At 50.0% G+C, this 15,513-nt stretch overlaps 1 protein-coding gene across 1 annotated transcript; it reads right to left on the bottom strand.

The window, feature by feature from the left end:
• Positions 1 to 201: 201 nt before the first annotated feature.
• On the bottom strand, positions 202 to 9,941 carry PRPF19 (pre-mRNA processing factor 19). Its single transcript, XM_004019558.6, has 16 exons — positions 9,703 to 9,941; positions 7,893 to 8,042; positions 7,620 to 7,696; positions 6,730 to 6,871; positions 6,561 to 6,634; positions 6,362 to 6,424; positions 5,461 to 5,502; positions 5,260 to 5,334; positions 4,841 to 4,916; positions 4,559 to 4,668; positions 3,394 to 3,549; positions 3,102 to 3,171; positions 2,793 to 2,878; positions 2,318 to 2,488; positions 2,085 to 2,190; positions 202 to 688 (listed from the first exon to the last, which is right to left on the bottom strand). Exons 1-16 carry the CDS (start codon positions 9,719 to 9,721, stop codon positions 591 to 593), a joined length of 1,515 nt encoding a protein of 504 aa, XP_004019607.1. The 5' UTR covers positions 9,722 to 9,941; the 3' UTR covers positions 202 to 590.
• Positions 9,942 to 15,513: the final 5,572 nt, after the last annotated feature.

The raw sequence follows: 15,513 nt of genomic DNA on the forward strand, positions 1-15,513 counted from the left end.
ATAAAACCCCATAAATCACAAAGTCAAGGCCTGCAGGAATGTGGAAGAATCATTCTGGCAAATGGCTTGTAGATTATTTTTAAATTTGTTGTCCAATTAAAGAAACAACAGAATGATGGGCATCCTGGTGGTTGAAGCCCTAACTGGTGCTCCCTCCCCTTGATTCTCCCCACTACAAACAGACACAGGAAGGCGGCTACGTTTGTTTTCTTTTTTTAATGAAACTAGAGCGCTGCTTACAAAAACCTTCCTGAGCCCTCGGCCCAGTCCCTTCACAGTTCCCTTGGCTCAGCCTCTCTCCAACTCACAGGAACTGGAACACGGTGGGTGTGGAACAGCCATCAGCTCCATCAACTCCTTGAAGAGAGGCCCTGGGGCCGACGCTGAGCCCTCAAGAGGGTGACGGATGAGGGTGGTCCATGCCACTGCGGCTCTCAGGCCACCACCGGGACCAGAGTGAAATGATGCGAATGTCCCACCCCATACACCCCCCACCCCCCAGTAGTCTCTTCTCCCCTGCCCCCCACCCCCACCCCTAATGCTATCCCTCTACTGAGACGAGGCCCCACTCCGGTCTGGTGAGCTGCCGCCTACAGGCTGTAGAATTTGAGGCTCCGGTCCATTCCCGTGGAAGCAATGAACTTGGCGTGGTGTCCGAAGGCCACCCCCGTGGTCAGGCCACTGTGCTCTGTGGAGAGACAAGACAACGGTGAGGAGGCTTTTCTTCCTTGGGGTCTCAGCGTCGACCCCTATGACATGCTCCCCACCCGTCCCTGTGACCTGGAAACCTCCCGCGGCCTGGAAACCCCCAAGGCCAGAGCTCTACATGGCACTGAGCTCCAGAGCCTCCCTGGGGCTGGCCCACAGCAGGCACTGTGTGTGGCTGGGCTGAGTGAACACAGGAACACCGGTCCTCCGCCACCTAAGCTTTCGAGGGCAGCTACAAATTGGCTTTGCTCGGCTCAGTCCAAGTCTGAGAACTGACAGGAAGCTGGACTTGTTGGTCTTTAGTTCTGAGCCCCTGTGTGTAACTGGAACAGTCTTATCAGCCTGTCCTAGCTCACACAGAAGGCTGGGTCAGGGGCAAAAGACGCCAGGCAACCCTCTCCGCTGGGCTCAGGTAGTTCATGGACATCAGGGCAAATTCCCACAATCACAGCTGGCCCACCAGCTCCCCACTCTAACGCTGCCCTGTGCTTCCAGCCCGCCACTCCACTGACTGCTCTAAATCAAGGCACCGGGGCCCAGGGAAGGTGAAAACCCATGGGCCACACCATCAGGTCTGGCCATCTCTGGGACACACAGTGAGTAGAATCTGGGGTGGGAGAAGGTGCTTGTGCCCCGCCCACCACCCGCTAATGAGAACAAGAACTTCGTTAACAAAGATGGCAGCAGCTGCCATTCCTTCAGTTCCTGAAGGTGCAAGAGGCATCCTGTCCCCATGCAGGCCACCTCCAGGGCACCAGCCGGCACAATATGCGAAGCAGTGTCAATACGCCCATTTAAAGATGAAGTAACTACAGCTCCAAAAGGGAAAGTCATGCACCAGAGGCCACACTACTATTAGGAGGTGCCAACTTTGTTGGGGTGGTATTTGTATATAATGTACACACATTCTCCTATATACTTTAAATCATCTCTAAATAACTTGTAATTCCTAACAGCACAAATTCTATGCCAATAATTTTAAATATAGTGTAAATGCTACATGAATAGTTGCCAGTGTGCGGGCAATTTGAGTTTTGCTTTTTGGAACTTTCTGGATTTTTTCCGCCCACAAATATTTTTGATCCACAGTGGGTAGAGTCTGTGGAGAATCAACTGTACTATTATTTTCCAGAGAAGTTAAGTAGCTTGCCCAGTGTCACAAAGCTTCGAGTGGCAGAGCTAGCATTTAAAGTCAGGCAGTCTGACTCCTGAGTTCCTTGTTTTAGCCACTAAACTCTATTGCCTCAGAGAGTGACTAAAAGCGGCCTTGGCAAATGCACGCCTGCCACTAGAAACCCCTAACCCAGTGAAATTTTCCCCACTTTCTTCTGGGCCAGAGCACCCAGAGACCTCAGGGTCTTAGGGCAAGCCTCTACCTGTAAAGTGAAGAATCTCCGTCCACTGTTTACAGATGTAGATCTGGACGTCGGTGCCGCCAAGGGCCAGGTAAGTACCGCTCTGGTCAAAGATCAGTGACTTCACCTGCCAAAATCAGGAAAGAAGTCACATGAAAGGAAGCAGAAACTGTGGGCAATTCGGGGAAAACAGAGGCAGTTTAGAGTAATTCACTGACAAACGAGGAGGAGGGGTGACAGAGAAAGACGTGTACCTCAAAGTTGTTATCCAGCTGCAACGTCTTAAAGTTCTTAAGTTTGCGCAGATCCCAGAGTTTAACAGAGGAGTCATCGGCCGCTGTAGCCAGGTAGTAGCCGTTCTCCGAGAAGGCAATGCTGGTGATGGGGCCCGAGTGGCCGGGGAAGTTGGCCACATTGGTGCGCTCCTGTGGTTGGGGAGCAGGGAGTAAAATGTCACCCACTGGTCATGAGGGAGAAAATGGAGCTCAGACAACTCCACTCCTGAGACGTCCTCCACCCTCAGGGAGGACAACCAGCAGGAAGAGCAAGGGTGGACGCCCAGCCTGGGGACCCCAGTACTGTGCCACACACACAGTACTGTCACACACACAGCCCCTGTCTCCCCACTCTTGGGACACCCCCGGGGCCAGGTGCCATAAGCACTTCATCACACCACACGGGGACAAGAGCTCCAACCCTGGGCTGCAGACGGGGACAGCCATGTCCTACCTTCAAGTCCCAGATCTTGATCTGAGAGTCCATGGTTCCTGTTCCAAAAATGAGTCCATCAGGGTGGAACTGCGCACAGGTGAGAGCTGTTGGGGGGGAGACAGACAGACGGTCAGAGCCCACCCTCAAGATACTAAGCACAGCAAAGGTAGGCTCCTCGCTGTTCCTCACGCTCCCTGGGCCAGCACTATGCCCGGCACCCAGCAAGCACTGGCAGCATGTATTTTTTAGAACAAATGAGCAACAACTAAATAAAACATTAAACAATATACAGCGACTGAAGAGGCCAACACTTAGGAGACAACTTACAGCAACCAGAGGTCTCATCGGTCACCTTGGTGAGCACACGTCCTGTCTGGATATCAGAGAAGGCCCAGTACTGAAAAAAAAAGAGACAACAGAGCTGGTAAGACAGTGGGTCCCCAGGTTCTGATGGCCCCTCAGGAAGGCAGGGACCCTGGTTGGGCAGACCTTGGCAAGGCCATCCCCTCTCTGTAGAGAGGAAATACTCTCTCCTGGTTCTGGGGACCCAGCTGGGTAAGATGTTTCCTCCTCCCAGGATACCTGAGTTTGGGGACCAAGAGCCTGGCTGGGACGATACCTGGTCATCAGAGGAGCTCAGGAGATAGTCACCAGTGGCGTGGAGGCTGAGGCCTGTCACAGCGCTCTCGTGGGCACGAACAACCTGTACGCAAGAGGCATTCGGAACCGACCAAATCCTGATAGTAGCATCGGGGGAGGCAGAAAACACCAGCTCCTAAAAGGAGAGCAAAGAAGCAGATTATCAGAGACAGAAGAGATGGACCACAATCATCTTGTAAAAGCGGGCTGGGGACGGCCACAGCCCTGCTGGGCCTGGAACCTTCCATCCCCACAACAACGCTTGAGTGGGCCAAAGGGTAAACACTACTAGGATGGGAAATTAAACAGCATTTGGCCAAGTGGAGGAGGTCCTGCCATCTAGTGGTAAAAAGAATTAGTGAACCAGAGGGAAACTGTCCATCCCTTTCCCAGGACCAGAGATATACACCTATCGCAATTCAGGAACTGAATGTTTAATTCCATTTTATTTAAATAGCCCCATGTAGTTAATGGCTCCTGTCCTAGGGCAGCACAAGTCCAAGCTGTAGCAGGCCTGGAAGGGGTTGTGAAGGCATTTCCTAAGCATCCCACACTTAAGAATTCAAGGGCAAGTTAATTCTCAGAAAAACTGGTGACAGAGAACTCACATAGTGTCACCAACCTACTATTTTGGTTAGTTAGGATATTAAAACCTGTAAGGTAAAACCAACTACCATCTTCCATCAACACAACTGCATAAGAGAAATAACATACTAACACGCTCAGCATCAAGTTTCCATCCCCCGGCCTGGAAGACTGTGGGAATCTGGACCTATCCATCCCCCTCAGACACATGGGGCAGACACATGGGGCAGAATTTTGTTGAACTCTGTGCACTGCAGTTTGTATTTTAAAATAGTGTAGAGATTCTGCCTTCCCTAACATAAAACTTTTCAATATGCTTTTCAAACTATATGTTTCCTTTCTTCCCTGGTTTGAAGGCCACTGTTTCAAGAGTTCTGACAGTCGTGGGCAATCCCACGACCCCAAACCTGGCCCTGAATCGCCAGTGCTGAAGAGCTGGCACTCTCAGGCCCATGTCACTTCACCAAGGAGGCAACAGGGGCGGGGGCCTGGTTCTGGGACCTCACACTACGGCAACAGGGCTCAGAAATGAGGGCTGAGGGCGCTAGGGGAGCGCTTACCTGGGAAGGGTGAAAAACCACACTGGTGACCTTCTTGGTATGGCCTTTGAGGGTGGCCAAAATCTGCTCAGAACTCTTGTCGAAGACGACAACATTCTTATCCGCCCCACCTGGAGGGGACCAAAATGAGATCCAAAAATGAGTCAGGCCCCCAGGCCCCTCTGCCAAAGGTTCTTTTGTCCCCAGACCCACAGAGAGGACAGGAGTGGGCATCCTCCTTGCTGTCCTCCTCTCACCCTCTCCCACCCTCTTCTTGGCTTGCTGGGCTGGGCCCACTCTTACCAGTGAGGATCTTGTTGGTGTCAGAGGGGCAGAGGTCCAGGGCAAGGATCCCAGGAATGCTAGCACTGTGCAGCCCCTGTGCAGAAAAAGCCACATCAAACCTAGTCATGGCTCAATCAAAGCAGGCCACAAAGCCACTCAATGGCTCCGGCCCTGGCCCCAGCCCCAGCCCTGGGGAACAAGAGTGACTTCTGTTCCTCGTCCACTGTGCTTGGCTTTCTGCCTGGATGCAGCAACTCCCATCAGTGACAGTGGGGAAGGCCACAGCCGGTTAGGAGGAGAAACCCTGACAACTCAGCAGCCAAGGTGGAAAACAGAGGGGGCCAGAGGCCCTGGACAATGCTTCATGCTGGCCTGTCCCACCCTGGAAATAGCCTGGAGGACCCTGTCTCCCAAGCCTGTGGGACCGAGCCACTCACCACATGTGATGCCACCTGCCGGTATTTGCTGAGCTCTTCTGGCTTCACCAGCTCCTCAGGCACAGTCTTCCCTCTCTGAGAAAAAGAAAAATCCCCCAAGAAGTTAGTGGGTGCAGAAATTAATTGGCCATCCCCTCTCCTCCTAAGGGAACCACCAGCTCCTCCAGGTCAGCTCTGGGCCCTGGCCCTGGGAGGACTCACCTTCTTCCGCTCCGTGGTGAGCACGGTGGCCTTGTCTTGAAGCTGGGGGAGAGAGGGGAATAAAATCAATGTGAGAAAAATTAATTTGCCAGAAAAAAGCACAGTGAATGCTTGTCACATCTACGTTTTCACAAGCCATCACCAAGAACTCATCATCTGCCAGGCTCTGTGCTGAAGGCTTCCATGCAATATCTCTTTTCACTTTCACTCCAACCTTATGAGGTGGGTGTTGATGACTTTGTTTCTCAGAGGAGGAAACTGAGCCCCAGAGCAGGTGCAGTCACTTGCTCAGGGCCACAGAGGCAATAGCTAGCAGGGCTCCCAGACCACGCCTGTGCCACTACAGTGGAAGCTGAGATGCTGACAAGCTGCGTGGCTTGGAAAAGACACAAACTATCAACTGGTACTAAGGAGGATCCCCAAGTCACAGAGCACAGGACACAGAATCAGGGGCCAGCTCTGCCTCTTGTGAGCTGTGCTTTTGACTCTGAATCTACAGATTCTTCACCTATAAAATCAAAGTGATAATTCCTATCCTGTCTCCTTCAGAACAGAAAAAATGAAAACCTGTAACAAAATGCTTTAATATCTACAAAGAACCCTAATAAGAGCAACAAATTGTACTTAATTAAAATCTTTAAAATTCCCACAAGTTCATAGAGTAGGTACTATCATCCTCACTTTAGCAGCAAGGGAAATTAGACATAGGATTAGTTAAGTCAGCCCAAGATCATAAGGCTGATAACTGGGGACATCAAAACACAAAGCCAGGCAGCTCGGTTGAGTGTGTGCTCTGTACGACTCCACTCCATCTCTAAATGGATGCGGTTTTTACTCATGTTGGACTCCAGGCAAAAGGGAGAGTCCAACAGCTTTCCCACCAAGCGAGAGCATGACGTACCTTCTGAATAATCTCAGGAGTCATTCCCACCAGTTCGCCCAAATCCATTGGCTCGCCTGCACCCTGAAGAGAACAAGGAGGAAGGTGAGAGAAGCATGGACTGTCAGAGGAGCACAGAATGCCCTCCTCCTCCCTTGCAGAGGAGGCCGATGGGCCACCATGCACACTCCACTGCTGGTGGGGCTGAGGGGACACTCACCACAACACTTGGCTGGGAGCTTGGCACAGCCTGGGGCACAATGAGACCGGCCTGAGGTTTCAGGGTCGCCAGAGCTGAGAGAGAAGACAATGTTAGGAATGGCCTATTACACAACAGGCCTGCCCCAGAGTGGAGCCCAGAGCGGGGGATGGCAGGCCAGAGGCTGTACCTTCTCGGGCAGCAGTGACTTCCTTGGTGAGACGCGCAATGACACGGCAGGCGGCATCGTGCTGGTATAGAGCGTGGGACAGCTCCTGGCGGGTGGTCTGCAGCTGCTGGCGCAGGGTGAAGCTGTGGAGCATGACCGCATCCTGGGAGAGGGAGATGCCACAGTGAGGGGGCGGGGAGGTGTGGGGAGCACCCAGCAGAGGAGTCAGCCCTTGATAAGAGAACGCTCTTATCCTAGGCCAACCCTGCGGCCTAGACCAGTATCAGTGACCCAAGCAAGGTCTGAGTGACCCTGAACTCGCGAGCAGATGCTCCTAAGCTCCTCACCGTGCCAAACCCTGGGCACACAGACAGGAAGGGCTCTTCCCACCCGTCTTCTCTAATTTACCGGCACATCTCCGGCGTCATGCCGTCACCTCACCAGAAAGGAATAAAAACACTACAGCTGCTGTTTATTGACTGCTCTCATTGCGTCAGGCACTGAGCCAGGCAGTCCTCAAGATGCAGTCTTTGACTCATTCATATTTAGAGCACCTGCTGTGAACCTGGTTCTCACTGCTGGGGCTCTAATGAGTAAAACAAGTCCCTGACACCATGAAGCTCATACTCTAATTTTACTCTGAGTCTCTGTAAACCCTGAGACAGGTACTAATCCATGCAATATGGTCAGGAAAAGTAGCACTTGGATACTTGCCAAGGGACGTGGCAAGTGGGCAACGGAGCAAAGGGTGGAGCCCAGATCTGTGTGACATTAAGAACCAGGCTTCTCTGCTCTCACCCTCCCCTCAAAACAGAAAATAAGGCTCCATCCCTCCCATCCCCACCCATGTCCTAGTCCAGTGATCCCTTCTTTTCAAGTCGCGAAAATATAAATTCTCTTCGGGGACTCACCCACTCATCCTGCAAGGCTTTCAGAATGGCTGGGATGCTGGTGGCTGAGGGAGGCTTGGGCCGGATTGGGTGAGCAACTGCCAAGAGAGACAAAGTGGGTGTGAAAACCCATGACCTAGGGCATGCTGGCCCTCCCACATTCTTTCTTTCCCCTTCAGCACTAACAGACCACCGTTTCCTCCCCTGGCTCCCACATGCTATGCACCCGCCACCCTTCCCACCTTCCCAGGCTTTAGGCTAGGACAGCCTGGACTGGGGCTGGCCAGCAGGCACCTTTGATATCAATGAGCTGCTCCTCGGACAGAGGCTGGTTGTTGATGGGATCTGTGCCATTCTCTGCAATATACTTCTCAATGAGCCGCCGCTCATACACATGATTAGAGACGGGGGACACACAGGGGTGTTCTGGCACTTCATTGGAGACTGCGGAGAAAAGGCAGGTGGTGAGCCTGGGGTGGTGACAGGGACCCTGGGCCAAGGGGACGCTTCACCTTCGGCTGGCCTCCACAAGACCTTGCTCCCTACACTCAGCTAACAGGAATCAAGACATGACACCAAGCCAGTTTTGGACTGTACCCACAATGCTTTCCAGCCACTTAACTAGCTTCTCCATCAGTCTCTGACAGTTAGGTAGTCAACAAATAATTGCTGCACAACTACTAAATGCTAGGCACCTAGGGAGCAGTCAATAATTCCTGCCCATCTCATTTCTGAACAAAAACGCTTAGGCACCCATTATATAGCAGGACAAGAAGATACACACAAAGCCATTCAAGTCTCAGACTAGGACCTAGATGGATTCTCGGACACATTACAAACCGATGTGACAAGTGCTATGATAACAAAGTATTTACATGGTGTTTACTAGGCGCCAAGCTCCACTGTAAACACTTTCCATTGATGAAATCATCCTCACCACTCCCCAACAGAAGTATCCATTTACATCCCTGAGGATTGGGACTGTAGCTGCTCTCTGACTTCCAGTACAATGCAGGTGCTTGGCAAATGCTCAGGAAACATCTAACAGACCAGCTGATGGATACTGAAAAGACCTTCCTCAGGACTGAAACAATGAATGTGAAAATACTCTGCACACTGTCATTTCTTTAACGCTTAAGGACTCTTTTTCTAGTCACATTTCCCTTCACTCTTTCTCTCCTTTATTTTGGATTTATGGGGAGGTTCTGAGAAGAGTCAAGAGCTCGAGAGTTAGGAAGCCGAGAGAGAAAAGAATGAGAAACTAATAACCTGATGAACAACCACTCTCCTCAATAACATATCCAAAAGACAGGACAAAGCATTTGAAAAAAGCATGGATTCAGGATCAGAGAAACTGGCTTCGTCACACAGCTCTGCCACTAACTAGCTGTACTGTTTTACAAAAGCCACATTTCTCCTTGAACCTTACATCCTTATCTGTAAAACCGGATCTTTATTTCTGCTTTGGAGAATTGCTGTGGGGACAGAACGACTCTGCAGTTTTGCAAGCACGCTGTAAACCAACAGAGGCTTTTCCAAATGTGCAGCTGTTTTCATCAGCCCTACAGGGTGAGGCTGGTCTGGCTCCCAGGCCTGTCACCGCCTCCAACTCACTGTGCGATCTTCGCAAACTGCAGAAGCGCTGCCTACCCAAGCGGGGCCTCAGACAACACATCCAGTGCCAAGGCCATTATTTTTGCAGTTGGGGAAACTGAGGACCGCATCCCGGAGCCAGATCACAAAGCCAGCTGGAGGCGGATCCTGCACAAGCCCTCTGGCTTCCTGCTTCCTACAGAGAGCTCTTTCCCCTGCACCACCAGCTCCCCGCTATCCAAGCCTCATATCCACTGCGCAAACGAGATGGGCTGCCTCTGTGCAGCCTGCGAGAATGCACCGGAGACGTTATGTAAACTATGAAGCGCTGCGCAAACTGACCTCACGCTGGAGGAGGAAGACCCCCCCGGGCTGACAGGCCGCCGCCCTGCCTCCCCGGAGCCCCGTTTTTCAGGTCCAGCCCCGACCCCGGCGCCGCAGAGGCGCGCAGATCCTCACGCTCAGCTCTCCGGCCTCCAGCGCCCCGCGAGCGGCCGCAGCCGATACTCACTAGAGCAGATCAGAGACATGGCGCCCTCGCTGCACTCCGAGGCTCCTCACACTGGACTCCGGGATCAGCTACTGGGCCCCCGCGGGACACTTCCAGTTCCCTCGCTGCTTCCAGACGCTCCGCTGCGAGCGGGGAGCTGCCCCGCGGAGCGATGCTTGCGAATGGCTTCACGTGGGACTGTGGCCAGTCGCGCGCCTCAGCCTCCAGAATTTAACGGAAACTGTCCTTTCCCATAATGCAATCAGGCAGGAAAGGGCGCGCCAGGAAATACTCGGCTATTTCCGGGCCCTCTCGGCTAGTTTCGTAAAGCTCCAATGGCTGGGAGAGGAGATTCGAAACTACATTTCCCTTAATGCACTGGGACCTTAAAGCCAATCAATTTAGCTGCACTCTTGAGCCAGGGGCGGTGGAACGACTGTCTTGCAAATATTGGAGTATATGAGAATTTTTTTTTATTTTTAATGCTATTAGTCTTTTATTTCGTGAGCATGGTATACTTTGATTTACTTGAAGTGAAGTGAAGTCGCTCAGTCGTGTCCGACTCTTTGCAACCCCATGGACTGTAGTCTATCAGGCTCCTCAGTCCACCCAATTTTCCATGCAAGAGTACTGGAGTGGGTTGCCATTTCCTTCTCCAGGGTATCTTCCCAACCGAGGGATCGAACCCGGGGCTCCCTGTCTGCAGGCAGACACTTTACCGTCTGAGCCACCAGGGAAGCGGTCTTCTGTAATATTTTTTCAGTATAGTTTTATATTATTGTCCATAGTGGTTTTGCATATTTTATGTCTATTTTTGAGTACTCCATAATTTTTTATTCTATTTTCAAATTTTTAATTTATTTTTAATTGGAGGATAATTGTTTTACAATGTTATGTTAGTTTCTGTAAGAATTTCTTAAGGAACTTTTAAAAATGCATTTTTCTGGGGTCTCATTTAGAGAGTCTGCATTTTCAGTTCGTGCCCCATGTGTTTCTCTGGCAAGTGTTTCTCAGAGGATTAGCTTTGGAAGACCCAGTGAAGACGAAGATACACATGGGTAGAGAAGCTAACACTGGCTAAGAAACTCTTCTGGTCTTGCCCCTACTACCAATTTGCTCTGTGATTTTGGGCAAGTCATCTGCTTCTTGGACACACTGGCCTTTCAAGCCCTCAAACTTATCCACTCTGGTTCCAGATCCTTCACCTGGAACACTTTCCTCAATCCCTGCCCTTCTCCCCACCCCTCCCATCCTTTCCAAAGTAAATCCAATCTCACCCTAAATAGCACTTCCTCTGGAGTCTCTTTTCTTGACCCCTGACTGAATTTTAGTCCCCACAGCACCCTGTAATTTTCCTCTGAGTCCCTCTGGGATAGCTATAATAATTTATTTCGAAGAACTTATTATTTATTTTTGGTTGCGCTGGGTCTTCACTGATGTGAGAGGGCTTTCTCTAGTTGCAGTAAGCAGGGGTTACTCTTTGTTATGGTGTGTGGACTCTCATTACAGTGGCTTCCCTAGTTGCAGAGCGCAGACTTAGTTGCCCCTTGGCAGGTGGGATCTTTAGGAACCCGGGATTAAACCTGTGTCCCTGGCATTGGCAGGTGGATTCTTAACCAATGGACCACCAGGGAAGTCCCGCTATAATCATTTAATTATGTACAAGTATCTGTTTGCTGTCTGGGTTCTCTGGCAGATTGTAAAGTCTATAATGGCAGGAACCATGATTGTTCTGGTCACTGCTGTTTCTCAGGGTCTAGCACAGTGCCTGATACATAGCAGGAATATTGTAACTATTGTTGATTGAATGACAGGCTGCCTGACAAGCCAGGCATCTTAAGTATTTGTATGTGGTAGGAAATAAAATCGATGTGTTTAGAGAGGAACTTGAACCAGAGGTGGTTAGACTTGATTGGATCAACAGCAGATAAGCTATAGCATCATAACCACATTTCCAGCAGATTCCTCTGGAAGACATTTATTGGATGGGTTGCAGAGGGAGGCAGCAAGACCCAATCATTCACTTTTTGGATTAATCTTTATGCTAAGTGACTTTAGTTGTGACTGACTCTGTATGACCCTATGGACTGGCTATAGCCTGCCGGGCTCCTCTGTCCATGGGATTCTCCAGGCAAGAATACTGGAGTGGGTTGCCATGCCCTCCTCCAGGGGTTCTTCCCAACCCAGGCATTGAACCTGCATCTTTTACCTCTCCTGTATTGGTAGGCAGGTTCCTTACCACTAGCGCCACCTGGGAAGTCCAGTCTTTATTGAGTACCCACTCTGTGCCAGTCAGACATTATATTTGACATTGGGGATAGCACTCTGAGCAAAATCAGAGGTGTCCCCATGAAAGTGAAAGTGAAAGTCACTCACTCATGTCTGACTCTATGTGACCCAATGGACTTGTACCATACATGGAATTCTCCAGGCCAGAATACTGGAGTGGGTAGCCATTAAATTCTCCAGGGGATCTTCCCAATCCAGGGATCGAACCCAGGTCTCCTCATTGCAGGCAGATTCTTTATCAACTGAGCCACCAGGGAAGCCCATGTCCCTATGGTAGGGAGCTTACAGCTGTGACAGAACTATGGAGGAAACAGGGAGTTGTTTCCAGGCTTTTGACTTTCAAAAGCCAGGTCCTCAAGAAATAGAAAGGATTCAGGGCAACTGATTTTGGAGTAACTATTAGAGGTGAGAATTAGATCTCAGTTTCCTCCTTGCTCCCCCCAGTCTCAATCTCTGCACAAAGGAGATAAAGATTACTTAAGGTTGGGAAGCAAGGAGGTAGAAGGAATGCCTACAAGATAACTGTCAGTGGGTTCTTGAGATCGGAACTCTATGCCCTGCTCCCCTAGGCCAAGACTGCTGCTGCTACTTGAGAAGGAAGGGTACACACAGGTCAATAACCCAGAAGCTCCATTTCCCAGGTAGATTAAGTTACAACCTTGTGGACAACTGACAGAGGATTAAGCAGGATAGTGCACCTCAAACAACTAAGGAATAGGTGGATTCTCCCCCTTCACCCTGTTAATTTTCCAAAAGGTTTATCCAGACCGTGAAACAAGGGTGGGAAGAGCCTTGAACTGTCTAAGAGTGTCCCTCCACTCAGATAGAAAAGAGAGTTGAAAAGAAGTCTTGGGACTTCCCTGGTGGTCCAGTGGCTAGGACACGGTGCTCCCGATGCAGGGGGTCCAGATTTGACCCCTGGTTGGGAAACTAGATCGCCCATGTTGCAATTAAAGATCCTGTATGCCACAATGAAGACAGAAGATCCCAAGTGCTACAATTAAGACCCGGTAGAACCAAATAAATTAAATATTTTTTTTTTAAAGAAAGAAGAAGAAAGGTGGACTTCTCTGGTGGCTCAGTGGTAAAGAATCTGCCTGCCAATGCAGCAGATATGGACTTGATCCCTGGTCCGGGAAGATCCCACAGGCCACGGAGCAACTAAGCCAATGTGCCACAACTACTGAACCTGTGCTTTAGAACCTGGGAACCACAACTACTGAGCCCACATGCCCAGCTGAGCCTCAGTGCCCCAGAGTCTGTGCCCCGAGACAAGAGAAGCCACTGCAGTGAGGAGCAGTGCTCGCCCTCTCCACTCACCGCAACTAGAGAAAAGCCTGGGTAGCAGCGAAGACCCAGCACAGCCAAAAACAGATATAAATAAATGAACTTTAAAAACCTGATTTTTCATAAGGGGAAACATAGTTACATTTCCTGCACAGGAAATTCCATGACATGAGATTCATAATCCTACGAATCAGAAATGATCTCACAAGCAAATGTGAAGTTGCAACTGTTAGAAAGGCTGGGAGGTGTGACCAAGGATGCTACCAGAGTTTGTTCTGGAAGAAAGAGATCCTTAGCCAAAGCAGAGGGTCCAGGGGAAAATGAATGTGTCTGATGGAAAGAAGCAATTTGACATGGGGACAGACGGGTTGCTACTCACGTGTAGTCTGTGTACAACAAGGAATGTCACTTACCATCCAGTCCTACAAGGAAGGATTAAGCCATTAGCCACTACAGTCCACTAAGTCCATTAGCCACTTACTGCCCTAAGTACTCCTTGAAAGGAGTTCAGGACAAAGAACAGGATAAGGCACACTGTGCTTTGGAAACATGCACAAAACAGGCCCTTAGATAGTTAGCTATAAAAAGAAAATTTTCTATGAACCTCAATTCTTCTGTCCTCCTATACATAGAAAAGCACTAAAATCAGAGATACCTGTTCCTCATGACTAGTAGTAACCTACTGAGATGTATGTCAGATTGTACATACTCTTTGGCCAAAATCACAGGTACACTGGCCTCTCTCCCTCCCTCTCAGCAGCAGTTCCTCAGAGCTATCAGAGAGGCTGTCTCTCAGGCTATAGTCCTCAGTAAGATAAGGCACAGAACTCAATTCACAGCTCCTATGTCGTGCACTTTTTTTCAGTTGACAGTTGGTGACCATACAGACAGGGACCCAGAGCAGACTTCCCTCCTTTGCCTGAACTCTAGGACGATCCAGAGCCCTGGTACCACCAAGAGCTCCTTGTGTCCATCCACCTCCTTGGTGTGTCCCAATGAATTAGATGAGTCTCTCTTAGACTCCAGATCTCCCATCTCGGTTGACAATCCTGAGTTTTATTCACAGGTTGTTAAATTCCTTGGTATGAGAAGTGAGTTATCCTTGAACTTAGGTTCAAGAAGAGATACCTATATTTCCCGTACTGAGAGACATTGGGGAAATTTTTCTCAGTTGAAGCACACTGAGGAGGACTTCCCTGGTGCTACAGTGGATAAGAATCTGCCTGCCAGTGCAGGGGACACGGGTTCAGTCCCTGGTCCAGGAAGATTCCACATGCTTCAGAGCAACAAAGCCCATGGGCCACAACAAAGTTCATGGGCTGTAGCTACTGAAGCTCCTGTGCCCAGAGCCCATGCTCTGTAAGAGAAGCTACCACAATGGGAAGCCTGCACACCACAATGAAGAGTGGGCCCTGCTTGCTGCAACTAGAGGAAGCCTGTGAGCAGCAGCAAAGACCCAGTGCAACCAAAAATAATAAATAAATAAATACAATTATATTTTAAAAAGAAAGACATTGTGGAGGTTTGGACTGGGTGATTAGGTTGAAAGCTGACAGCTTCATAAACTCTAACAGAAAGTGAAAGTGTTAGTTGCTCAGACATGCCTGACTCTTTACAACCCCATGAACTGTAGTCTGCCAGGCTCTTCTGTCCGTGGAATTCTCCAGGCAAAAAGTGGGTTGCCATTCCCTTCTCCAGGGGATCTTCCCAACCCAGGAATCAAACCGAGGTCTCCTGCATTGTAGGCAGATTCTTTACCATTTGAGCCACTAGGGAACACCAAACTTTAACAGGGTTAATTGGAATTAAAGTGAAGCTACCACATGAGAGCTTTCAGCTCCAAAGATAAGGGACACAGTTCCTTCTGGTTTCAGCTTTCTCAGGCGAGACATTTATGGCAGTGGGGAAGGTGAGTCCTTATACCGTGCAGCAGTCCCATAGGGAAACTCACTCAATGTAGAAAAGTTGCTCATCGAAAGATGAACACATAAGGATTGGCCATCCAGTGCTGTGAGAAACGGGGGGTGGGGGGGGGGGGGGGGGGGGGGGGGGTGCGGGGCTGGTTTAGATTGCTGGAGGGAGAAAGCAAGGCAGGTAAAAGAGCTGAAATGACTCCAGGGTGACACCTAGAGGAATTAAGCTCACCAACAGCACATGTGTCCACCAGACGGTTTTCAGTAGTAATTTTATCTGGGCAAATGAACTTTAAAATGGGGAATAGAGTTTCCCAAAAAGAAGGAGAGAGGAGCCAACAAA

Source organism: Ovis aries, chromosome 21 (genome assembly GCF_016772045.2).
Source record: "Ovis aries strain OAR_USU_Benz2616 breed Rambouillet chromosome 21, ARS-UI_Ramb_v3.0, whole genome shotgun sequence".
Taxonomy (NCBI): Eukaryota; Metazoa; Chordata; class Mammalia; order Artiodactyla; family Bovidae; genus Ovis; species Ovis aries.

Bases quoted from the DNA above. Each gene is read 5' to 3' on its own strand.
- PRPF19 (XM_004019558.6), bottom strand. The intron at 5,335-5,460 runs GTGAGTCCTCCC...TCTTTTTCTCAG, and splicing joins TCACCACGGAGCGGAAGAAG to AGAGGGAAGACTGTGCCTGA. The intron at 4,669-4,840 runs GTAAGAGTGGGC...GGTCCCCTCCAG, and splicing joins CACCAACAAGATCCTCACTG to GTGGGGCGGATAAGAATGTT.